Genomic DNA, 27,996 nt, shown 5'->3' with positions numbered 1-27,996 from the left:
TTACCTACATATAAGATGACAAATTAGGATTGAAGCAGCACAAAAACAATACAATAACATCCAGGATGTGCAGATGTCATGGAGGTATGGTCTTCTAACTATTCCCTTTTTATGATGCAGATGCTACAAACATAACTCGGGTCATTCAGAGGACCTTGGCTACAGTGTAAACCCCTACACCGTCTGTCAAGGTAAGCAGATCATTCAACTATAACAGTATCTTCTACTCCAGCTAATAAAACATCAGTCCATCAATCCATCGGAAAAAAATATATATTTTTACATTTTATAAAACAGATAGTTCCGATGCTTGAGTCTGATGGTTGACCTGTCCTTCATCTTACATCAGTGTTGCCAAGTCCACCTTTATCCAGCGGAATTGGGCTATTTTAACACTGTTGGTGCTGGTTGTTTTTCATGTCCGTGACCCCAGTAACATGATATTTATGGACTGGAATGTGCATTTACCAGAGAAACCTCGCCAAAAAAAAAAAAAACCTGGGATGCGATTTTGACCAGGGATGACCAGGGATGATGACTGACTGCATGATGTGACCTATTTGAATGCAGTTATAAGCCCTTAATTCAAGATATGAAGGCAAAAATGCCCCCGTATGGGTTTTTGTCTCTTTTTGGGTTTTTTTTTTTAAATATCTTCATGATTCCAAATGTGACCTTAGACCACAAAACCAGTCTTAAGTAAGTTATTGATTTTTCTTTCATGCCAAAAATCATTAGGATATAAGGTAAAGATCATGTTCCATGAAGATATTTAGTAAATTTCCTACCGTAAATATATAAAAAATATACAAAACTTTGACTGGTAATATGCATTGCTAAAAATGAAATTTGGAGAACTTTAAAGGTGATTTTCTCAATATTTTGATATTTGCACTCACAGATTTCAGATTTTCAAATAGTTGTATCTTGGCTAAATATTGTCCTATCCTAACAAACCATATATCAATAAAAAGCTTTCAGATGATGTATAAATCAATTTAAAAAATGGACTCTTATGATGGATTTGTGGTCCAGGCTCACAAATGTGATATTGATTTTACACAACAGTTCAATAAACAATACACATTTTAGACACAATACTATCAGGATTGTCTGTTTGTGCTCAATTTCACAAAGGAACATGGTTCTCATAGTTTTGAAGCCATCATTTTAAATGAATCAAGTGAGTCAATAACTCATTCATAAAGACAGTGAGTCATTCAGTCTTCATCTCATTAAAATATTGACTTGCCGCCACCTACTGGTGGTTTTAGTTTCATATTACGAGTAAATAATTAAAATAATAATAATTTCATATTTTAATATACACTATAATACCAAAAGCTTTGGGACACCCCCTTCTAATGAAAAGGTTTGACTACGTTAGTAATTTCCATGAGTACAAATCATTCCCCCGGTTTCACAGACAAGGCTTAAGCCTAGTCCTAGACTAAAATGTAAGTCTGAGCTGTTTGAACTGAAAGAAACTTGCACTGACTGATCTAAAAATATATCGGTGCCTTTGTTTTGTCTCAAGATGCACAACAGTAAGCATGTTTATAAAAATTACTTAAATATCCTAATTGAACTATCTGCTAATCCTGGTTTAGGCTAAGCCCTGTCTGTGAAACCGGGCCTTAATGTTTAAGCATATAATGATATTCTAGGGAACTGTGTGCTTATAGTTTTATAGCAACAGTTTGGACAGGACCCTTTTCTATTCTAACATGACAGTGCTTCTGTGTATAAAGCAAGGTTCAAATAGAAATGATTGATTCAGTCAGCGTGGAAGAACTTGACTGGTCTGCATAAAGCCAAGTCCTAATCCCAGCTGAACACCTCTGGAGTGACTTTAAATGCAGACCTTGAGCCAAAATCTCATCGCCAAACACCAATGACGTGTACATGCACTATATGGACAAAGTATTTTAGAACAGAAAAAGACACTTCCAAAACAATAGCAACAAAGATGGAAGCATAATGCATGTATTTAAAAATTGCATTTCCATCTCTGTTGCACCAGTTTTGGAAGTGTCTAAAATGACTGTACCCATACGTACAAGTCATTGGTGTTTGGTGATGAGTTTTTGGCTCAAGGTCTGCATTTAAAGTCTTTATGCGGACCAGTTAAGTTCTTCCACACTGACTGAATCAATCATTTCTATTTGAACCTTGCTTTATACACAAAGGCATTGTCATGTTAATATATAAAGGGGTCCTGTCCAAACTAGAATATCATTATATGCTAAACAGATTTGTACTCATGGAAATTACTAGTTAAACCTGTTCATTAGAAGGAGGTGTCCCAATACGTTTGGCAAAATAGTGTATATATTTTTGTTAAAAAATGTTAAATCATCATTCAAAAGCTACTTGTCTGTGATGTCTATTCAATGCTTTTCTTATTTAACACAATATTGACTTTAAACTGATGTGCGATTCATCTGCTGTTAATTATTCTGCACATCATATAATTAATTAAATTAAAATTATGTAATAATTTGGCAGCCCAAATTTAAATAAAAGACATAAACGTTTCAATAGAAATGATATCAATGTATATTTACTTTTTCTCATAAATGCTTGTCAGTACATTCAGCAATACACTTTAGCCATATTTCAGAAACAATGGAAATAAATAATGAAATTACAAATAAAGAGCTAAAGTCTAAAGTCCATTTCATATAAATTTAAAATATTGTATTTTCACTTAATTGCAAATTACTTGCAATTACTGTGTCGGAAAATATTACATTCTATTAAATGATTTCCATAATACGTACTCTCTTGAAAGCATACAGTAAAGTAAAATTTGTTATGGTGAATGGTTGTATAACTGTGAGACTCGCACTTCTATGAACTGCACACTCATACACACTGAAGCCACACAGTCACATTTAAAGCACACACTCATACACACTCATTTAAACTGAGCGAGAGACAGTGAGAGCGAATAAATCAATGACAACCATTAGAGCGGCTGCTGGAGGAGAGTGGTCACCTGCCTTTGCTGAGTCACCAGAGACAGAGAGAGACAGACAGAGAGACAGACAGTTCAAAAGGGAGAAAATGAGTGGGTGTGTGAATGGAATGGGCTCAGAAAATAGAACAAGAGGGCCATTAGTGACAGCCAAGTAATAAGGAAATATTGCCTGAACTGCTTTTAAATGGACTGTGGACATTAAAGTACTCAATGCAAATGCTGCTACATGAGAAATGCATTACTGCAGAGGCTACACAAATTTCTGCATTTAGACGAACACAAAGAAACCAGTGACCGATACAAGACTTGCAGTATAAAACACTGCTAATAACATCATAAAATGTAAAATTTTATATATATATATATATATATATATATATATATATATATATATATATATATAAACAGTGTAGTTGAAGCTAACCATGTAAGTATACATATATACAAATATACATGTGATTTGTACCTATAGTCAAAATTATCAATTTTTCTTTTATGCCAAAAATCATTAGGGTATTAAGTAAAGATCATGTTAAATGAAGATATTTTGTAAATTTCCTACCGTAAATATATCAAAACTTGGTAATGTGCATTGCTAAGAATTTCATTTGGACAACTTTAAAGACGATTCTCTCAATTTTTTTTTTTTTTTTTTTTTGCACCCTCAGATTCCAGGTTTTTAAGTAGTTGTATATCAACTCAACCAGAAGTCCCCGGCTCAAATTTTTGATTTTGGTAATATTTATTCTGAAGAAAGATAGACATATATAGTAATGAAAGCCAAAATATTACATTTCATTGTTGACTATTTACTGAGTAATCCACTATTTTGTAGAGGAAGGTCAAAATGGCAAATTTCACCTTGGGTTCAAAGTCAATTTTCAGGGGGTTAATGTGCCGATGGTGGCCATTCAAAATGGGGAAACAGCACTTTTTGAGTTTTTCTCCAAAGTTTGCATGCCTGTAACTCAAGAAGTATTAAAGATATCTTAATGCCCTTTTAGATATTGTGTCTTAACCTTTTCTTTTAGCATCTTTATTTTAATGCTCTATGAGATTTAATAAGTGGAAAAATAATGTAAAATTAAAGGATTAGTTCACTTTCATAATAAAAAAAATCCTGATAATTTGCTCATCCCCATGTTATCTAAGAGAAAAAAAAAAGTACAGTTCCAGAATTTCAAAAACTTTCCCAGCGCAAATTTTTGATTTTGGTAATATTTATTCTAAAGAAAGATAGACATATATAGTGATGAAAGCCAACATATTACACTTCATTGTTGACTATTTACTGAGATTACTGAGATTTTGTAGAGAGAGGTCAAAACGTTCACATAACTTTTATGATATGATAAACACTTTTCATTTTATTCAAGATGTGTTTGTTCAATTGTTTCCTTAACAACACCATTAGTTTGTTTTTGTTTTTTGTTTTTAGTTTTTTTTTAGTTTTGTTTTTTGTTTTTGTTTGTTTGCTTGTTTTTGTTTTTTAGGACAGAACTGAAGACATTTGTGAGAATTAATATTTGAGCTGTTAGAGAAAGCGTACATTTCTCTAACTGGACTTTTGACTGAAGTTACTGAGATATAGCCTAGCCTTATAATAACCTGTGACAACTAGCCCCGGTCTCACCTACACTGCAAGAATGTATCGAAAACAGTTACCATCAAACTTAGCACAACAGAATAGTTTCCTACCCATTTCGTCGTTGCGAGTCATTTTGGGTCCGTCGAGACGCGATGAAAGGCGATAGAAAAGATCTTTATGGCGTTTATAGCGTTTAATAGACTGTGGTGCACCGCGGCCGCTGCTGCTTTCGTCAGAAACGACAAACGATCGGCTCGATTCAACTGGATTCTGAGAACAGCATGAGAAGCCGCTGTCACTTCTGCGCATGTCTGACAGCGGAACCGATCGGCGTTTAAGAGGCTGAATGCGCGATGAAGCTGAGGAACTCACTGGTCTTCGCTTTAACCTACATTATTTACGGATCCTGCCGCTATCAAGCCACTAAGCCGGAATTCAGCTCATTACGAATGCATGCCGCCTCAAACCGCCCGAAAAAACACAGGTAATAACAGACACGAAGCTCAAGCCAAACACTAAAAAAGCAAACAATGTAAGAGTCCTCAGAGTAATTAATCTCTCTCAAAAGCTGGAATGAAGTTCACCCAACATGACCTCACAATGTGTGAATGAAGTAAAGGGACCTAACTAAGATTTCCAATAAAAATGTTGTTTTCACTAAATGCATTTAAAATGGCTAAAAAACATGTTTAGACACCATTACACTCAGCTCATTCTCACCCAACACTTCACAGTGCAACACAATCAGCTCTTATGTAGCCTAATCTGTTTGTGTTCACTAGGAGAAAATTGGCTTAAATTGAGCAAGTTTACTGAAAGGAAGTCTAATTGGCATAATGTTGACTTCAAACAAAACAACTAGTTAAAATAAAACGGCATCAACAACAGTAAACAAATCCAGAACCTCTATTCATTTCAAATAGCGATTTACACATTCCCATCTGTTACTGCAGACGTGTTTGGAGCACATAAACATGCCTTTCTGATTTTGCAAATACACCCAACTCACACACACACACACACACACACACACACACACACACACACACACACACACACACACACACACACACACACACACACACACACACACACACACACACACACACGTTTGAAATAAGTGGAAAAACTAATTAAATATAATACTTTAATGGATTAGTTTCCCCCCCCCCCCCCCATGTTATCTAAGATGTTCATGCCTTGCTTCAGTTTAAAAGGTTTTTGAGGAAAACATTCCAGATTTTTTTTTTTTTCCCCCATATAGTGGACTTCAATGGGGATTAACAGGATGAAGGTCCAAATTGTAGTTTCAATGCAGCTTTTAAGGGCTCTACACGATCCCAGCCAAGGACTAATTGCAAAAAGATTGGTCATAAAAATAAAATAAAAAATACAAGTTTATTTACACTTTCGAAGTCATGGATGTGCATCACAAAGCTATGTGAGTACAATGAGAGTACAAACAGCTGAAAAAACACCACAATAATCCACACCACTCCAGTCCATCGTAGGGCTGTACGATTAATCGCATGAGATTGTGAGGCGCGCTTAGTCAATGAAGCCGGTACTTTGATTAGAATAATCTCATTCGATTTATCGTGCAGCCCTAGTTCGTCGTTTACCTGTTTTTTCAAAACTAATGCAAAATACGAGTTGTTTTTAGCAGCTGTTTGACTCTCATTCTGACGGCACCCATTCACTGCAGAGGATCCATTGGTGAGTGATGTAATGCTAAATTTCTCCACTTTTTTTTCTGATGAAGAAACGCTTATACACATCTATATTTTCAGAACATTTTTATTTTTGGGTGAACAGTCCCTTTAATGCACTATAAAGGCATTCTTAATAATGCACATTTTAATTCTAAGGGCTCTACATGATCCCAGCCAAGAAATATGGGTCTTATCGTGAAATAAAATTGTATACACTTTCATGGACGTGCATCACAAAGCTAGTGCAAGTTGACCATTTGGGGTAGGGCTGTGCAATATATTGAAATTATTGAATTATCGCAATATGCATGTTGCTACAGCTTGCAATATTTGGGGCCATGAACAAAAGACAAAGAGAAAATCACTCACTGCTCTTGCCTAAATAACTTTTGTAGCTTAAATAAGAATCAGTGAATTGATAGTTTTTTTATTTTTCCTTTTTATTATTCATCCTAAACTGATGTTAAAATGATTACACTAATGTTAAGGCTTTACAGGAGCTCTTAATACATACATACATATATGACACAAGAAAGTTATGGGAGTTCACAGAACTGACTCAGTAACAACTGCGTAAATTTGTTTAATCTGAGCATGTGACACTTTAATTATCGTATTGTATATCGAATATCCTATTATTTATTTAGTTACAGCATAGCTCATTTTTTCCATATTGCACAACCCTAATTTGTGGTTAAAAGTATGTAACTATTATTTTTTATTAATTTATTTATTTTGTATTTTTTCGCTAAATAAGACCCTTATTCCTCGGCTGGGATCGTTTAGAGCCCTTTGAAGATGCATTGAAAGTGCAGTTTGGACCTTCAACCCATTGACCACCATTGAAGTCCATTATCGAGAAAAATGTTTTCCTCAAAATCTGAATTTCTTTTCGACTGAAGAAAGAAAGACATGAACATCTCGTCTGACAAGGGGGTGAGTAAATTATCAGGAAATATTTTTCTGAAAGTAAACTAACCCTTTAAGTAACCTTCATAAATTGGGAAAGCACACCTGTAAAGCATTCAAATTAAACAGGTTCAGAACTTTATATTAACTTTTATTCAATTAAAATCCTTAATAAAATATATATATTTTTTTATAATATTTAGCTATGCATTTTAACCAAGTGTGCCGTACCAGTCCTGACAAGTGAAGCCAAAATATTTCGATCGCCCACCGGTGGCTGTCTGCAGTGTAGGTCATAAACCCTGCCCTGTAATCTAATGGGACGTGAGCCAAACAAAATAATCATATTACACTTCAAATAATTTTTTCCCAAAGATGGTTTCCATCATGTGAGGTAGTTCTTATAATGCTGATTCATGTTCAGGTGTTCGTTTTTCTAATAAGTTAGCTTTTAGGTAGTTATTTAATGCTATAAAAAAGGGGTGTGGTGTCATGATTGTGATCTTGCGATTGGGATATTTTGGCTGGAAACAAGACAAAAACAAGAAAGTATTTTTTGCAGTGTTTTTAATATAAAAGTTCTATTTTTGGCAAATACAAAAGCCCTTTCATACCAAAAGCCTCAGGCTGAAGGAAAAGTAAATTCACGTCACAAAATGACTTTACTAGTTACTTGAAAAAAAGTAAAATGTGTTACCCCAAAACTAGTTTTAATGCATCTTAAGCTTAATGTAATTATAACAGGTTAATGCATGTGCGATATGATGATTTTTTATCGTGGAAGATTAAAATGTCTCCATGATCTGCATTTGAAAAAATATCATAGTATCGTGCTACAGCGTGCCTCAGTCTTAATATACTGTACAACACAACATAGATTCACTCACGGGACACTGCACTTGTTGGCAATCACAAAAGTACATTATTTGCATGTGCTCTAAAGCCTTGCGGGTAAATTAATATTAATTCGTCCGCGCGCTGTTCTGGCATGCGCTTTATAAATGCGTACACCTGAAGCCTGACGCGTGCTAAAGGCCTGTCAAACAGCGCCTGATTACTATCTTTCGTGTCTGATTCACTAATACTGTCAAAAACACACAAGGATTACATATGTTTTAAGTGAAAGTAAACTATTGCACGCCTGTTGACATTCGATGTGTGCAGCTCTTAAAGCGACAGAAGTATACATGCTGCTGATTGTCATTAAAGGGACACTTCACCGAAATAAATTACGCACTCACTTATTGACCTCTAACCATTTTTTTTTTCTTGTGCTAAACACAAAAGAATACAAGTTTGAAGAATGTGGATAACAGTACTGTAGATGGTCCCCAATGACTTTGATAGTGGGGAAAAAATGAATAAAATACTATGGAAGTCACCCAGCAACTGTTTGGTTTCCCGCATTCTTCAAATTAAGTTTTATGTTCAACATGTTTTATGTTGAACATAAATTGAAAAAAATCAAGAGTGAGTAAATGATGACAGAATTGTCCTTTTTAGGTGATGGTAGGCTAATAAAACACAAAGAAAAAATCACTCACTGCTCTTGAACTGAAAAACTTTAATACAGTAGCTTTAATAATAGTCCATGTATAATTTTTGTATTTAGTATTTCAGTATTTAATGTTTATAATTGTTAATTTGCTAAATACACCTACTGTACCTGAAAATTAAGGTTTGTTTTATTTGACTATTATGCGTATTTGTAACACGTAGCCTTTAATAACAGGGCTCGACATTAACGCTTGTCCGCTTGTCCGGGATTCTGTGAATGGGCAAGTGAAGGAGAATTTTACTTGTCCGACCGGACAAGTAACCTGATTTATACATCAGTAGCAAACAATAACTAGCGTAGCACCGGTGAGAATGATTCTGACTGTATTACTTACAGTGTAAACGGTGACTGAAACGGACAGTATCAAGTATCAAGCTCATGCAGCCTATCTGAATCACGGAAATTTTAAAACTAATAGGCGCAACAGCACACACAAAGAAACAAACATATACTGCGGTAGAAAAAAAAGATAAATATTGTATAACATATTATATAGGTTAGCACCATTACGATTGCAAACGTGACATTGATTTTATACAACAGTGGTTCAATAAACTAGTCGTTAATATTAACTGACTTACATTTTAGACACATCACTGACCGTTTTTGTTAACGAAATAGTTCTAAGCAAAGACACAGCAGAACAGTCGCGAATCTGGGAATCACACAGCGGTGTTTCAGTACTGAATGATTTAGCATTTAATTTAATGAATCGGGTGAGTCAGTGGACGAACTGGTTGAATCCGTGACTCACTGATTACGACAGTGACTTACTGCCACCTATTGTTGGTTCGGTTTTATATTTAAAAGTATTGCATTTTTTCAACATTTTAGCTTTATATGTTAAAAAAGTACAGCATTAGTCTTATAACATTATTTATGTATTTGCAATTTTACTGTGTAAATGCATTCTTGTAACCTCTTATCTTCATTAAACAGTCTAAGTAAATACATTTAAATAGCATTTTCGATGCAGACTGGGTTTTTCCTGTGCAGTGGAAAGATGGAGTTTGTTGATACTGATTTAATCTGAATGGTAACCATACAGAGTCTAGTTATTCTAATTGAATGTATTGATAAAATTTCAGAATTTATTGTAAATCATGACGCATTTAGTAAGGTTAGAAAAATAAAGTTAAAAAGTGTCCTAGAAATCAATTTAAGGCAAATATCAGAAATATTCTGATTAAAGTAAGACCTTATAGAGCGGTGATGAGACTATTGCTTCAGAATAGATTAATTTACGGCAATTTCACTCGGACAAGTGAATGTCTAATTAAGCACATGTCAAAGCTTAATGTCAAGCCCTGAATAACAAAGATTTTAAAATTACATCTCCGCTCAATTTGGCCTAAACATCTGCCATTCTGTTACCATGCTAGGCTTTGGTTTTAAAATAGGGAAATTAGTTTGGCTGTACTGCTCAGACAACTTGCAAAACTAGCATGACAAAGAATCGTGATAAAATCGTGATATGATATTTTTTTTACCATATCACCCATCCCTATTATAAAATGTGTTTGTTTGTTTTTTTCTCGTCCTCCTATGTAAACCCCTGTGGGTGTGCGTGTGTTTAAGGGTGTGGAGCAAGAGCTCCATGACATCACTGTCCCAGCGCTGAAAAAGAATCTGGTCATCTAGCACTGAAGGGGAACTCAATCCATGGCCTCACGAACATATGGAGCCATTGACACTGACATCAGACACAGCAGCGCCGGTGTCCATGACGGCCCAACACCACGCGAATAAAACAATCCACTGACTACAGTCAGCCTCCAAAATTCAAATAAATCACAATTCATAATGCAATTATGCCATAATCATCTATATTGATCTCAAGCCAGAAAAAAAACTATTTGAGCAACACCTCATGTGCCAAGTAAGTGCATAAAAATTTAACTAAAAACTACCATCTAGTCTAGATAAATACATATTTTAATTTGCCGTCCCACGTACTTCTGATTTAAAACCTTACAGCTGAGATCTCATCCAAACTTACTCTACTGTTTCTTGTCACACCTGAACCAACGCCTTTGCCTCGACCAACAAGAACCCAAGCTGAGTTAGCATGGCTAACTACATACAAGTGCTGTTTATCGCAATGTTATCTCATCAGAAACATGTACAGATCCTCCTGCTGCTGCGCCCTCACTAAACACTATGCATAATGCAGACCATCCATCATTCATGAGCTGTGAATAGTGAATTAGTCACTGATTAACAATTGACCATCAGTAAAGTTATTTTCCACATTCTTCAGCTCCTCCAAGGGCAGGGAACGCAGGCGGCCGACAAATTAGGATGTAAATAATCTCTATACACCGAAAGCAACTGTCTGGCTGAAGCAGCTGTCTGAGGCGAGCTAATGTGTGCAACACAACAAACATAGCTCCGGATCTGTTTTCACAAGGGGACGCATTTTTTTAAAAAAAGCAACACTTTATTTGAAATTATGCCAGAGTTACATTCTTACAAATAAAGGTGCTTCACGATGCCATTGAAGAACTTTTTTTTTTTGTCTAAATGGTTCCATAAAGAACTTTTAACATCTGAAGAGCCTTTACGTTTCACAAAAGGTTCTTTGTGGCGAAAGAAGGTTCTTCAGATCATAAAAATGTATAGATGGTTCTTTAAAGAACCTTTGACTGAATGGTTCTTTGTGGAACCAAAAATGGTGCTTTAAAAAGTTCTTCAACCGATGCCAAAGAAGAACCATTTTTGGTTGCACAAAGACCCTTCCTCACCTTTTTATAATCTGAAGAACCTTATTTGCCACAAACAGAAAGGTTCTTCAGATGTTAAAGGATCTTTATGGAACCATTTAGACAAAAAGGTTCTTCTATGGCATTGTGAAGCACCTTTATTTTTAAGCCTGTTCAGTGAATAGCTTTCCTCTGATATTCAGTCAGTTGCTTTGGTGGAAGTGTCAGTGTCTACACCTGGATGCCAGATGAAGCTCATCTCAAAACCAAGAGAAAATATTATGTAAAGTATTGATGATAATAATTAGAAATATATTTCTTCAGCATCAAATCAGCATATTAGAATTATTTCTGAAGGATCGTGTGACACTGAAGACTGGAGTAATCATGCTGAAAATTCAGCTTTCATCACTGGAATAAATTACATTTTACAATATTTTCACACAGAAATTCTAATAATATTTTGCAATAATACCGCTTATATGCAAACTTCTTTCAAAAACATAAAAAACATTACCAAACCTTTGAACACTAGTGTAAATGTACACACTTGAAAAGTTTTGGGCTTTTTGGTGTTTCATAAAGTGTTTTTTCAGACTAGTGGAATGAAAACAAAAGTAGACACAGTTAAGTGTTTCTTTTATAGCACTTTATCTATTTGTGTCAATAGATTTCAATTACAATCCATATTTTTAAAGGCAATTCTCTCAAAATGAGTTTTTTCTCCTACACTGAGCCATAAATCTCCACTTCAGTAGCACTTACACACACCAAACTTTACATTTTGATTTCTGACTATATCCTAAAGGGTTTTACAGAGGGATTTGTTCATATATAATTTGCTTGATTTTATACAACATTGTATTCCTCCCAAAATGTTAAAAAAAAAAAAAAAAAATTTAACAACAATTTTGAAACTGCCTTCATCCAGTGTTTAGATTTTTGTACTGGAAATGTCTGCAAATGAGTGCATAGTTCATTAAATAATGCTTCATTTGCATATTTCGACCTAACATTTTAGAAAACCTGTAATGCAAAAAATGTTTGCAATTATCAATGTAATCAATCAACTGGATAAGTAAGGTGATAACTATTAGTTATTTTTTTTAACCCTATTCACCTGCAGTGTCTCGCCTTAAAAGGGTTTTCACAGCGATGTCATAGAAGAACCATTTTTGGTTCCACAAAGAACCATTCAGTCAAAGGTTCTTTAAAGAATCATCTCTTTCTTACCTTTTTATAATCTGAAGAACCTTCTTTTGCCACAAAGAACCTTTTGTGAAACAGAAAGGTTCTTCAGATGTTAAAGGTTCTTTACGGAACCATTTAGACAAAAAAGGTTCTTCTATGACATCGTGAAGCACCCTTTATTTTTAAGAGTGTATAAATATACTAATAGTTCTAAATGTTTCATTTTCTTTTACACCAGTGGGACAATTATCTGCAAGCAGCATGTGACAATTAACTGTATTATTTTTGTATATTCCGTGTTAAAAGAGCCTGTGATGATTTAAACATAATGATAACACTGTGAACAGTTTGTCTCCCTGCTGTAAATTTATGCGAGAAAGTGAGAGTGTGATGAAGTGGAGCGCGTGCATGCATGAGAAAACAAGAAGAACAGAGGGGATGTACTGTAATATTAGTATTGATTCATGTATTCAAGTCTAAACTGGTGGTAAAGTGGTTCACTGACTACTGTGTAAGATAAAACTGCAGTCAGACAAAAATGTAAACAAATTGGCGTTTGTAATCAAACACATGAGGCACAGAGGAAAGACTGAAGCACTGTGTGGAGTAAAATAGGAGACAGTGCCCACTAGTGGAAACAGTGCTAAACAACCTATGTTACTTTCATTAATATTGACTGTTTTCTTTCTAAAAAATAAATAAAAACGAACAAAACTAGTGCTGTTAGTTAACAAAAAAAAAAACTGCATGGATTTATCATTATAAGGTGGTTGGGTGCACACACTGCCAAGATTTCAGTCCAAATTTTGCATCCACTGATCCCTTTAATGCTTTAATGTCTTAAGTAGTGTGGGTATATTTGTGGCAATAGCCAGAAATACATTGTATGGATCAAAATTCATCAGGATATTAAGTAAAGATCGCGTTCCATAAAGATATTTAGTAAACAAAACTTATTTTTTCAATTAGTAATATGCTTTGCTAAGGACTTCATTTGGACAACTTTAAAGGCAATTTTCTCAATATTTAGATTTTTTTGCACCCTTAGATTCCTAATTTTCAAATAGTTTCATCTCTGCCAAATGATCTCCTATCCCAACAAACCATACATCAATAAAACGCTTATTTATTAAGCTTTCAGATTATGTATAAATCTCAATTTCAAAAAATTGACCTTTATGGCTGATTTTGTGATCCAGGGTCACATTTATTTAAAATGACAAAGTCAAATGTCAAAGGTGTTGAATGATATTTAATGAAAATTAAAAAATATTTAATTTTAATTTATAATCTGCAAATGAGTGGAAAAATATGTTCAAATACTCTATTTAATGTCAAATAACTACTGTAAGTAGTCTGCCTGCTATAGTAAAACACCTATGTGTGTAGCAGAAAACATCAGCCTCTTTTTTTTTTTTTTTCTTCTGATAAAAATCGCCTGAAAATTAAGTAAATGGTTAATTTTAATTTTCTCAGAGGAAGAAAGGAATCATGAGTTTATAGCAGTGTTTTTCTGATGATTAAGGAATAATCAGTGTTCACCATTTGATTAATCAAAAACAATAATACTATCCGATTCAAACATTGCAATTAAGTAAAGAGCAAAAGTTTTAGGCCACTAGTATTTTAACCAAAACAAATGGTTTTAAGTCAGTTATATCTCTGTTTTGCTGTAGTGTGTCAGTAGGAAATATCAGTTTACATTTCCAAACATTTATTTTGCCATTAATTGTAATAATACACAGAGGTTTTAGTTTGCACAAGAGGCATTGCTCCACACAGAGATCTGATCTCATTATCTACATCCAGACTAAACCCAGAAGAACTGTGGCAACATCTCCAAGATGCTTCAAGAGACCAACCAGCAAAGCTGCAGTACTATTAAAAGTTTTGCCACTTGTGTGTATAGTAAAGATGCTATAAAAGGATGCTGTCAAAAATAATGTCTTAAATAGATTTTCTTTATCAATTAACTTCTATTAACTAAATTAAATCAACATTTGGTGTGACCATCCTTTGCGTTTTGCCATAGGTAGACTTGCGCATAGTTTTTCAGGTAGGTCTCTTGAGGCATCTTAGAGACGTTGCCACAGTTCTTCTGGATTTAGTCTCAGTTTGTTCTGTTTCTTAATGTCATTCCAGACAGACTGGATGAAGATGAGATCAGATCTCTGTGTGGAGCACTGGCTGTTGTCAGACTCCTTGTGCAAACTAAAACCATTCTGGATTATCACAAGTAATGGCAAAATTAACATTTAGAAATGTGAACTGATATTTCCTACTGACACACTACAGCAAAAGACTTAGTCATTTTCTGCTGGTGAAAATACTAGTGGCCTAAAATGTTTGCACAGTACTGTACATTAAGAAAGACTTGCATCTTTGTGGACATTCACATAAAGCTCAGTCACTAGTCAGGTGGATGCAATTACACAGAAAATTAGGAGGCCGTGCAACATTTGACAACTGGATTTACAAAAAGCATTTCAGTTTAAAGAAGTGTTTTCTCAACATTGCATCAACTATAGATGAACACTTTTTTTATTTAAATTATCACTCAGTTGGTTATTAAACCATTTGTTTTTGCCTTTGGAGAGCTTTTTGTCTTTAAAACATATTCAAATGCACAAATTCACATTATTTCTTATTTACATGTAATGCAGGTATTCCCAAAATTTTGTCAGCTAAAAATCTTTCAGGTAATGTTTTACTAGTACCCCTGTGATTTTAAGGTAAACGCATTTGTATTTTCATGGTTTTCTGATGTTGGTTAATGGCCACAGGTGATCAAATAAAACATTTTATCTTTTTTTAGTACATGTTTTATTTTGATTTTCTTTCTTTCTTTCTTTCTTTCTTTCTTTCTTTCTTTTTTTTCTTTTTTTTTTTTTTTTACAAATTTGTTGATTTTATTAACCTCACAAACTTCAGTTTAGAAAATCTTGACTTAATTTACACTTCACACTTCAAGTGCATTACAACAAATGTAATATGTTTTCTTTCTTTTTTGTATTTTTATATCAAGATTATTCTATTTTGTGATAAATAAGTTAGATCAAAGTAATCTAAAAGAAATCAAAAAGTAGTCCGATTATATTACCTAAAATGTGTGATGTAATGGATTGTGCTAACTACCATTTTTGTCATTTAATGTGGAGTCAGTAATGGACTACAATTTGTAGGTAATCTACCCAGCACTGTACATATGTCCGGTGGTAGTCTGGTTATATGTTATATTATCTGGTTATAAGTTATAGTCTGGTTTATAGTCTGCTAAATAACTAAATGTAAATGGTTATGGATTATATCAAGACCTGGGGAGGCCATTAGGAAGACAACAGCAGTGGTATTCGAATATTTTGGGGCTCTTTTTTCTTGTTACATTTCAGCACCCTCTTGTGGTCATGAGATTAAATAGTTAACTTCCTGTGTAATCAAAAAAAAAAAAAAAAACTTGTCTACAGACACCCTTAAAAATAAAGGGTGCTTCGCGATGCTATAGAAGAACCTTTTTTTGTCAAATGGTTTCATAAAGAACCTTTAACATCTGAAGAAACTTTCTGTTTCACAAAAGGTTCTTCATGGCGAAAGAAGTTTCTTCAGATGATAAAAAGGTAAGAAAGATTGTTCTTTAAAGAACTTTTGACTGAATGGTTCTTTGTGGAACTGAAAATGGTTCTTCTATGGCATCGCTGTGAAGAACCTTTTAAAGCACCTTTATTTTTAAGAGTGTATGATGAGAGGGAGAGAGAGAGAGAGAGAGAGAGAGAGAGAGAGAGAGAGAGACGTACTTTGTTGGAGCGGAGGGAGACGCGTCCTCCACAGCGTGCGCAGAACTTGGTTTGGCAATAAGAACAGACGTGGCCGCAGCCATCGGCAAACTTGGTTTTGTGGCAGATCCCACAAGTGGGCGAGTCTCCTTTCTGCTCCGGATTCTTCTGAGCCTCCTCTCCGATCTTCTTCACCTGGTCCTTGTACATCTCAAACTGCTGGTGCAGCTTCCTGTGGAGAGCAGAGAGGGGCATTTAGTGTGTTTTTTCTTGTAGCTGTGTTGATTTACATTTGAGGTGGAGAGTCAGGTGTAAAGAGCTGCTCCTGGATCAGTCTGAGTTTGATGCCTGTTAATTAACATGTATGCAAATTCAGCCACTTGAGTGATATTGTTCAGTATATCCTGCATGTTACTGCAAAAATAGTGTGTGATACTTAAAAAAAAAAAAAATTGGATCTTGTAAAAAGAGGTATAGAACAATTTTTTTTTTGTCCTGATCAAGAGGTCAAACTAAATACTTTGAGTTGATTTGTATTTGTTTTTTATGGGGGCAGCTTTTTTGAAGAATGTTTGAATACAGCTAAAACCTTGAAATGTTTAATAATAACATTAATTGATATTTTCTAGAAATAAACTATAAATATTTAAAAAAAAATATATAAATTAAATAATTGTAAAAGGTTTTAAACTAAAATGATTCAACGTTTTTTTTTTTTTTAGGAAATTTAGGAAATGGGTTGACTTCCTGGGTGCCTAAAAGTTGCATTTTTAAAAAGAATATCAATACCAAAATTGTTTAACACAGAAAAGAAAGCAGAATCTTAGAAAAAGTTTTTTCAAAACATGTTTCAAACTTTTCAAACTCTTAAGGCAATTAAAAACTATTTTACGTTTTCGTGAATTGGTATTTAATAAGTATGATCTTATTCATATATTTCAGTTATCAGTGTATTACAAAGGTACAAAACATAAAACATTGCTACCATATTTTTTACAGTAAAATTCTGGCAACCACAGCTGCCAGTTTTTTACCGTAAATTTTATGGATTTTCTTATAAAAGCATAATCTGATTTTCTTATAAGTCCTGAAAGTAGACAAAGAACCCAATCAAACAAGTGAGAGAAAAATATTTTCTGCGTCATTTATTTATTGAGAAAAATTATCCAGTGTTGCATATATGTGTGCTGCAAAAGTATGTGAATCTTTGCTTTGAGTATTTAAATTATGTGATGTTGGTGGGTTTCTACGGTGGCCGAGAGAGCTCAACGCGCTGCAACTTAAGAAAACACATGCAAACAGAAAAACGACAACAAATTAAGAAAACATCTTCATCAGTTTGACAACACAGGCGCTGCAGATCCTCGCAATGCAAACACAAATACGGAAACGTGCTGCAAATACAAGAATGCGCTGTAAACACATGAACGCGCTGCAAATAGCACGGACCACAACGGAGATGTTCCAGGGGGACCTCAAAAAGTGACGAACCCATCTGGGACCTGATTATTTGTTCAGTGGCTGTTGGTCAGAGCAGAGGTGGTGTCCGTGAACTAAAAGGTAATAGTTCATCTTTATCACCTTTTAGTTCACCGATAACACCTCTGCTCTAATAATCAGGTCCCAGATGGGTTCGTCACTTTTTGAGGTCCCCCTGAAATGTTTCCGTTGTGGTCCGTGCTATTTGCAGCACGTTCGTGTGTTTGCAGTGCGTTCCTGTGTTTGCAGCGCGTTCATGTGTTTGCAGCGCCTTCCAGTGTTTGCAGCGCGTTCGTGTGTTTGCAGCGCCTTCGTGTGTTTGCAGCGCCTTCCAGTGTTTGCAGCGCCTTCGTGTGTTTGCAGCGCGTTCGTGTGTTTGCAGCGCGTTCGTGTGTTTGCAGCGCGTTCGTGTGTTTGCAGCGCGTTCGTGTGTTTGCAGCGCGTTCCTGTGTTTGCAGCGCCTTCCAGTGTTTGCAGCGCGTTCGTGTGTTTGCAGCGCCTTCCAGTGTTTGCAGCGCGTTCGTGTGTTTGCAGCGCGTTCGTGTGTTTGCAGCGCGTTCGTGTGTTTGCAGCGCGTTCCTGTGTTTGCAGCGCGTTCCTGTGTTTGCAGCGCCTTCGTGTGTTTGCAGCGCCTTCCTGTTTGCAGCGCGTTCGTGTGTTTGCAGCGCGTTCGTGTGTTTGCAGCGCGTTCGTGTGTTTGCAGCGCGTTCCTGTGTTTGCAGCGCCTTCGTGTGTTTGCAGCGCCTTCCTGTTTGCAGCGCCTTCCAGTGTTTGCAGCGCGTTCGTGTGTTTGCAGCGCCTTCCAGTGTTTGCAGCGCGTTCGTGTGTTTGCAGCGCGTTCGTGTGTTTGCAGCGCGTTCGTGTGTTTGCAGCGCGTTCGTGTGTTTGCAGCGCCTTCCAGTGTTTGCAGCGCGTTCGTGTGTTTGCAGCGCCTTCGTGTGTTTGCAGCGCGTTCGTGTGTTTGCAGCGCGTTCGTGTGTTTGCAGCGCGTTCGTGTGTTTGCAGCGCGTTCGTGTGTTTGCAGCGCGTTCGTGTGTTTGCAGCGCGTTCGTGTGTTTGCAGCGCGTTCGTGTGTTTGCAGCGCGTTCCTGTGTTTGCAGCGCGTTCCTGTGTCTGCAGCGCGTTCCTGTGTCTGCAGCGCGTTCCTGTGTCTGCAGCGCGTTCCTGTGTCTGCAGCGCGTTCCTGTGTCTGCAACGCGTTCGTGTGTCTGCAGCGCGTTCCTGTGTTTGCAGCGCGTTCGTGTGTTTGCAGCGCGTTCCTGTGTTTGCAGCGCGTTCCTGTGTTTGCAACGCGTTCCTGTGTTTGCAGCGCGTTCCTGTGTTTGCAGCGCGTTCCTGTGTTTGCAGCGCGTTCCTGTGTCTGCAGCGCGTTCGTGTGTTTGCAGCGCGTTCCTGTGTCTGCAGCGCGTTCCTGTGTCTGCAGCGCGTTCCTGTGTCTGCAGCGCGTTCCTGTGTCTGCAGCGCGTTCCTGTGTCTGCAGCGCGTTCCTGTGTCTGCAGCGCGTTCCTGTGTCTGCAGCGCGTTCCTGTGTCTGCAGCGCGTTCCTGTGTCTGCAACGCGTTCGTGTGTCTGCAGCGCGTTCGTGTGTCTGCAGCGCGTTCGTGTGTTTGCAGCGCGTTCCTGTGTTTGCAGCGCGTTCCTGTGTTTGCAACGCGTTCCTGTGTTTGCAGCGCGTTCCTGTGTTTGCAGCGCGTTCCTGTGTTTGCAGCGCGTTCCTGTGTTTGCAGCGCGTTCCTGTGTTTGCAGCGCGTTCCTGTGTTTGCAACGCGTTCCTGTGTTTGCAACGCGTTCCTGTGTTTGCAGCGCGTTCCTGTGTTTGCAGCGCGTTCCTGTGTTTGCAGCGTGTTCCTGTGTTTGCAACGCGTTCCTGTGTTTGTTGTCTTGCTGCATGACCCAATTTTTCTTGAGACTCAATTGTCAGGTGTCCTGACGTTTTCCTTTAGAATTTGCTGGTATAATTCAGAATTTATTGTTCCATCAATGATGACAGTCCTGGCCAAGATGCAACAAAACAGGCCCAAGCTGGCTTTCTTCTTGCAACTCTGCCATGCACACCAGTGGTTGGTCAATGTTCTCCTGATGGTGGATTCATGAACATTAACATTAGCCAAAGTGAGAAAGGCCTTTAGTTACCCTGGGAACTTCTGCAACCTTGCAAACTATTACACGTTCTGCTTTGAAGTTATCTTTGATGGTCGACCACTTCTCAGAAGGGTAACAGTGGTCTTGAATTTCCTCTGACCGTCAATTTGTGGAGTCTAAACTCTTTAGAGATGGTTTTGTAACTTTTCTAGCCTGATAAACACTTTTTCCAAGATCCTCAGGAATATCCTTTGTTTGACATGATTCACTTCCACAAACATAATAAAACTTTGATAGATCCCTGTTCTTTGAATAAAACAGGTCACGTACTGACATTTGATAGTCATTACTCTGACTGAAAACACATCTGCACAGATGAACTCTAATTTCACCTTTAAATTAACGGCTAATTCAAGAGATTCACATACATAATTTTGCTCAATAAATAAATGATTTTAATGTATTATCTTATTTATGAACACACTGGTTTGTAGTGCAAACAATTTTACAATTTAGTGTACGTTGTTATTCTTCTCCTTATTTCCCTACAGCGGATAATGAACTGGAAGTCTCACACATAGGCCTACTTCCGCATTGAAGAATAAGGTGGATAAAACAAGGTAGTTTCTAAAACCATAATTGTTTGGCACATGAGTGTTGTGGTTCTTTGGGTTTAAGAGAGCAGTGGCAATGTAAACATGACTCTTATTAGGTTCTGAATTCAGTAGTAATTGCATTAATATAATAGGCTTGACACTCTGGGTTAATTCCCATTCAACATTCATCAGTCAGACCATATTGAAACGAGACCGTAACCACTGATAGGATGTGTCTAATACTTTAATAAGACTCGTAAGACACGGGGATGAGAGAGCGTGCCCGTTTGACAGAATCCAAACCTAATGCAGACAGACTCAATCAATAATCTATCCCGAGAAAACACTTACTCATCAGATGTTTATTGATCCAGAGGGCGTTTTCCATTGTTTCTAAGTCACATGGAGCAGTGAAGTATGTGACAGGGACGGCTTTTACTGTACACGCACTACACATCATGATATTCAGTCAGAACTTCAGAAAATCGATGGTGTCCACACTGAAACGATCCGACACTGTCTCTCCAAGAAAGTTCTTGAGTATCTGGTGTCATTGGTCATGCGTAGCTAATGGATTGAGCTTATTGTGATGACATGGACAAGATGGTCCATTGAAGCATAAAAACATTAAACTTTAGTATGCATGTACGGTTGGCAGTGTTTTTATCTGTATGTGCACGTGGTAACTTTCACATGATGTGCATGATAGTAGTTTCAAGCCTGAAGCATTTCTTGGAAACACTTCACTTAAAACCTTTATATGCCATGTATTATAAACATATTTTAATGCATTAATTATGCATTGTAATACACCTGATAATGCATTGTAATGCATTGATCCTAACATAATACTGATCTATTCATTGTAACGCCTTTAGAAAGTACAGTAAAACACATTCAAACACACGTAACAAGGAATCTGCAGAAATTGTAATTCATTTTGCCTTTATATCTTAAATTTGAGAAGATCTAATGCATTATACTTTAAGGTTTCAAGTAAAGCATCACTCATTTCTTTTGTAGTGTAATTATAGTGACACTATTCACTATATATGGGGCCAAACCTACTAACTAGAGCATCACACTAGTTCTGCTTGGCCTAACTGGATTAAAGAAATAGTTCACCAAAAATGAAAGTTTGTTGAAAATGTACTCCAAGCTACTCAAGATGTAGGTGCGTGTGTTTGTTCATGAAAAGAGATTTGGAGAAATGTATTCCATCACTTGCTCACCAATAGATCCTCTGCAGTGAATGGGTGCCGTCATAATGAGAGTCTAAACGGCTGATAAAAACACCACAACAATCCACAAGTAATTCACACCACTCCAGTCAATCAATTAAAATCTTGTGAAGCAAAAACTGCATTTTTATACATCATTAAAGGGATAGTTCACCCAAATTAAAAGTTGATGTTTATCTGCTTACCCGCAGGGCATCCAAGATGTAGGTGACTTTGTTTCTTCAGTAGAACACAAATGAAGATTTTTAGTCAGTCATATAATGGCAGTCAATGGGACCCATGGTTTTGGAAAATCCAAAAAACATACACAGGCAAACAGGTCTTAACACATGAAACAGACTGCAACTGTTTGGGTTAAAAATCTTTGTTTGTGTTCTACTGAAGAAGTCACCTACATCTTGGATGCCCTGGGAGTAAGCAGATATACATCAAATTTTCATTTGTGGGTGATCTATCCCTTTAATCCAGCCTGTTTGTCGTAGCGCATACCTTGAGTTGAAGCTCCGTCGAGTTAAACTATTATTTTCTATTTTTAAATCTAAAAACAATTCTATACACCATAATTTGTTTTTTCATAACATGTGAATATACACCCTGTTGTGTTTTACAACAAAAACAATCGGAACGCCTTATCATTAGTTTTTATTTGCTTTCCCGAGCCTGCTACTTAGTTAGCTTATAGCGCGTTTAGCACTTGCCAGCGTGGTCGCGGCTAATCTTGCTTACATTGTTTATTCTCTATTCACACACATTTCAACTGTTTACTCGCTGTTACTTGCTTTAATGGCGAATTTGTGTCTACTTTTGAGTGCAGGTGAAGACACGTTCGAGCTGCACGCGGTGCGGGTCGAGCTGGAAGCCGTGGAGAAGCAGATCCAGGGGTTGCTGTCACGGCAGTTTGAGTTGCAGGAGAGGAAGACTGCACTCGAATCTGTCCGGGTAAGTATACAGCACGATACTAACACCCTCATCACCTCTACTCTGTGTGCTTCTCTGCACAGGTCAGGCGCACCCAGGACGCGATCCTCCCGGATGTCGTTCACTCTGGCGCCGGGACACCACGGACCCTGGGTGCAGCAGCAGCCGAAGACACGAGCCAGGCCCCGGGCGAGGACCTCTCCCCCTCCGCCGCCTCCGGTCTTCGAGATCTCCACCCGGAACCGCTTCGCTCCCCTCCGCGAGACGGAACACGACGCTGTGATCGTCGGAGACTCCATCGTCCGGTACGTTCGTTTCGCTCTAAATGAATGGTTGTTGTCATGGTGTAAAGAACAGAAACTGCTCTTTGTTAATAATTGGAATCTTTTCTGGGAGCGCCCTAGGCTTTTCCGCGCTGATGGCCTGCACCCCAGCAGAGTCGGAGCAGAACTGCTGTCGGACAACATCTCCAGGACGCTGTGCTCCATTTGACTAGTAAGCAATTCTTCAAATAGTTGCGAAGATGGCTTTTGTTATGCACATTTAAACAATAGTACTGGTGCTGTCCAATCTATAAAGACTGTGTCTGTTCCTCGAATAGTGAGGTCAAAACAAAAATTTAATGCAGGATCTAGAAAAAATCTAATCGTGATTAAACCAGAAAAATGCACAATAAATGAACAAAAACAATTTTTAAAGCTTGGGCTCCTAAACATTAGATCACTCGCACCCAAAGCACTTATTGTAAATGAAATAATCACAGATAATAGTTTTGATGTACTCTGCTTGACTGAAACTTGGCTAAAACCAAATGATTATATTGGTCTGAATGAGTCTACTCCACCAAACTACTGTTATAAGCATGAACCCCGTCAGATTGGTCGTGGCGGTGGTGTTGCAACAATTTATAGTGATATTTTCAATGTTACTCAGAAAACAGGGTACAGGTTTAATTCATTTGAAGTACTCTTACTTAATGTTACTCTGTCAGATATGCAAAATAAATCTCTCCTATCTCTTGCTCTGGCTACTGTGTATAGACCTCCAGGGCCGTATACAGATTTCCTAAAAGAATTTGCAGATTTCCTTTCTGACCTATTGGTTAATTTTGATAAAGCATTAATTGTTGGAGATTTTAACATTCATGTTGATAATACAAATGATGCATTAGGACTTGCGTTTACTGACCTGTTAAACTCTTTTGGAGTCAAACAAAATGTCACTGGGCCCACTCATCGTTTTAATCATACACTAGATCTAATTATATCGCACGGACTTGATCTTACTGATATAGATATCGTACCTCAAAGCGATGATGTTACCGATCATTTCCTCGTATCGTGCATGCTGCGTATTACTGATGTTAACTATATAGCTCCGCGCTATCGTCTGGGCAGAACTATTGTTCCTGCTACCAAAGATAGATTCACAAATAACCTGCCTGATTTATCTCAACTGCTCTGTGCACCCATAAATAAACATGAACTAGACATAATGACTAGTAACATGGGCACTATCTTCTCTAATACATTAGAAGCTGTTGCCCCAATCAAGCTAAAAAAGGTTAGAGAAAAACGTACTGCGCCATGGTACAACAGTAATACCCATTCTCTAAAAAAAGAAACTCATAATCTTGAGCGTAAATGGAGAAAAACTAACTTAGAAGTTTTTAAAATTGCATGGAAAAACAGTATGTCCAGCTATAGACGGGCTTTAAAAGCTGCTAGAGCCGAGTATATCCACCAACTCATAGAAAAAAACCAAAACAATCCAAGGTTTTTATTTAGCACAATGGCTAGATTAACAAATAACCAAACACCTCCTGACCTGAATATTCCTGCACAGTTTAATAGTAATGTCTTTATGAATTTCTTTACTGATAAAATAGACAACATTAGAAATACAATAACAAATATAGATACTACAGCAACTGATACTTCAACATTAGTCATTACACCGGAAGAAAAACTGCAGTGCTTTACAACTATAGAACAGGAAGAATTAAATAAACTTATCACCACATCTAAACCAACAACATGCCTATTAGATCCTGTACCCACTAAATTACTAAAAGAGTTGTTACCTGTAGCAGAAGTACCGCTTCTTAATATTGTTAACTCATCGTTATCTTTAGGTCACGTCCCAAAACCATTCAAACTAGCGGTTATTAAACCTCTTATTAAGAAACCACAGCTAGACCCTAGTGAATTGGCAAATTACAGACCCATTTCTAATCTTCCATTTATGTCTAAAATTCTAGAAAAAGTTGTGTCTGCTCAATTGTGCTCCTTCTTGCAAAATAATAATATCTCTGAAGAATTTCAGTCAGGTTTCAGGCCCCATCATAGCACAGAAACTGCACTTGTAAAAATCACAAACGACTTGCTACTTGCGTCAGATCAAGGCTGCGTCTCATTGCTAGTTTTACTTGATCTTAGTGCTGCGTTCGACACTATAGATCATGACATACTCATAGATCGATTGCAAAACTATATAGGTATTCAAGGGCAGGCTTTAAGATGGTTCAGATCATACCTGTCCGATCGCTACCACTTTGTTTATTTAAACGGGGAGTCATCGCAGCTAACATCAGTAAAGTATGGAGTGCCACAAGGATCTATCCTAGGTCCTCTACTATTTTCAATTTACATGTTACCCCTTGGTAATATTATTAGGAAATATGGGATTAGTTTCCATTGTTATGCTGATGATACTCAACTACATATTTCAACAAGACCAGATGAAACTTCTAACTTAGCAAAGTTAACAGAGTGTGTTAAAAACGTGAAAGACTGGATGACCAATAATTTTCTACTGTTAAATTCAGATAAGACTGACATATTACTTATTGGACCAAAAAACAGTACACAGAATGTCTTAAACTGCAACTTGCAACTAGACAGATGCACTGTTATTTCCTCTACAGTCAAAAATCTGGGTGTTATATTAGACAGCAACCTGTCTTTTGAAAATCATATTTCCTATGTTACTAAAACAGCATTCTTCCATCTTAGAAACATTGCTAAGCTACGGAACATGTTACCTGTTTCTGATGCAGAAAAGTTAGTTCATGCATTCATGACGTCTAGACTGGACTATTGTAATGCACTACTAGGTGGTTGTCCTGCTTCTTCAATAAACAAGCTACAGGTAGTCCAAAATGCAGCTGCTAGAGTCCTTACCAGATCAAGAAAATATGATCATATTACCCCAGTTTTACAGTCTCTACACTGGCTACCAATTAGGTTCCGTATCACTTACAAAATACTACTTCTTACCTATAAGGCCCTTAATGGTTTAGCTCCTGCATACCTAACTAGTCTCCTACTACGCTACAATCCCTCACGCTCCCTAAGGTCGCAAAACTCTGGACTTTTAGTAGTACCTAGGATAGCAAAGTCGACTAAAGGAGGGAGAGCCTTTTCTCATTTGGCTCCCAAACTCTGGAATAGCCTTTCTGATAACGTTCGGGGTTCAGACACACTCTCTACGTTTAAATCTAGATTAAAGACTCATCTCTTTAGCCAAGCATTCACATAATGTATCTCATAACGTTGTAATTCAGTTACATCTGATCAAATGCACATTAATATTCTTCAGCTTGGGCTAAACACATCATTTTTGCTTGGTTGGAACAGCAGCTACGCTAATTATTTCTCTATTTGTTTCTCTGTTTCTGCCACGGGATTTCCATCCCGTGGTAACTAGGATTTACACAAGATTCAGTCTGGATTCAGAAGAAGAGATGATGCCGACCCCTCAGAGGACCGCAGATGATGCCAGCCTTGAAACAACATACAGCACTACATAATTTTCCTACAAGTTTGATCACAGCACATAATCATTGCAATTAGTGTTCATCATCTGTTTGATTACACAGTTACTGATTTTAACATTTATATCATATGTACATCGACTTGACATACAGTATTCACCACTAAATATTAAAATTACTAAATATATTGTAGTAGCCTAAACTTTTGTACAGCGCTTTGCAACGATTCGTATTGTGAAAAGCGCTATACAAAAAAACTTGAATTGAATTGAATTGAATTGAAAATGTCATCTGGTCCGAATCAGGAGAGAAATATGCACAGATCAAGCACCATTTACAAGCCAAAACAGATCTAAACCATTATGTGGGTGGATTTTGATGTGTGAGGACAACAGGAGAAGGACTTTTTCACTGGAGGATGTGTTATTACTGTGTTATTAAGCATTATAGACTTATATGTTGGCCAGAAAATATGGTTTAAAGTTGAAATGCCTTAAAAATGTACAGTATGTCACAAAAGTGAGTACACCCCTCACATTTCAGCAACCATTTTAGAATATCTTCTCAAGGGACAGTACTATAGAAATGAAACTTGGATGTATTTAGAGAAGTCAATGTGCAGCTTGTATAGCTGTATAGTTATTATATAATATGTATTGTTCCCTGAAAATTACTCAACATACATCCATTATTGTCAAAATAGCTGGCAACAAAAGTGAGTCAACCCTAAGTGAACTTGTCCAAAGTGTCAATATATTGTGTTAGCACCGTTGTTATCTGGCACTGCTTTAATCATCCTGGGCATGAAATTGATCAGAGCTGCACAGGTTGTTGCTTGGATCCTCTTCCACTCCTCACAGAGCTGCTGGACGTTAAACACATGGTGCTTCTCCACCTTACGCTTGAGGATGCCCCACAGGTGCTTAATAGCGTTCAGGTCAGGGTGTTACTGAACCTCTAATAGCCTTGGCCATCTTTGTGGAGAGCAACAATTCTAATTCTCAAATCCTCAGAGAGTTCTTTGCCATGAGATGCCATGTTGAACATCCAGTGCTCAGAGAATTGTACTTAAAGCACCTAATTGTATTTGCTCTAATAGAAGATACACTTTGTATGGTCCTGTCAAGCAGAAAAAAAAAACATAAACATGATGAATAGGACATGTGGCTTTGCATGGTTAAACAACATACTGCTGTTATCACTTAAGGTGTACTTACTTTTGTTGCCAGCTATTTTGACAATAATTGCTGTATGTTGAGTTATTTTCAGGGGACAGTAAATCAATTCTGCTATACAAGCTGCACACTGACTACTCTAAAATATATCCAAGTTTAATTTCTATAGTATTGTCCCTTGAGAAGATATGCTAAAATAGTTGCTGAGGTGTACTCACTTCTGTGAGATACTGTATGTGTTTCTTTCAAACACGCAGCTTTTTGCTTTTAAATGTGTTAACTGATGCACTGGATTACTTGTGGAGTATTGTGATGTT

The 27,996-nt window shown here is 37.1% G+C and overlaps 1 protein-coding gene across 19 annotated transcripts in view; it reads right to left on the bottom strand.

Annotated features, from left to right (window-relative positions):
• rims2b (regulating synaptic membrane exocytosis 2b) overlaps nt 1–27,996 on the bottom strand; it is a 247,215-nt gene that overhangs the window by 197,811 nt on the left and 21,408 nt on the right. For all 19 annotated transcript variants that reach the window (XM_073821676.1, XM_073821684.1, XM_073821685.1 and 16 more), the window contains exon 3: nt 16,435–16,645. In XM_073821676.1, coding sequence (XP_073677777.1) covers nt 16,435–16,645 — 211 coding nt within the window. The remainder of the gene's footprint in view (nt 1–16,434; nt 16,646–27,996) is intronic.

The sequence above is a fragment of the Garra rufa genome, chromosome 17, assembly GCF_049309525.1.
Source record: "Garra rufa chromosome 17, GarRuf1.0, whole genome shotgun sequence".
NCBI classification, from domain to species: domain Eukaryota; kingdom Metazoa; phylum Chordata; class Actinopteri; order Cypriniformes; family Cyprinidae; genus Garra; species Garra rufa.
The sequence above is the reverse complement of the archived record's forward strand: the minus strand, read 5'-3'. Positions and strand labels throughout refer to the sequence as shown.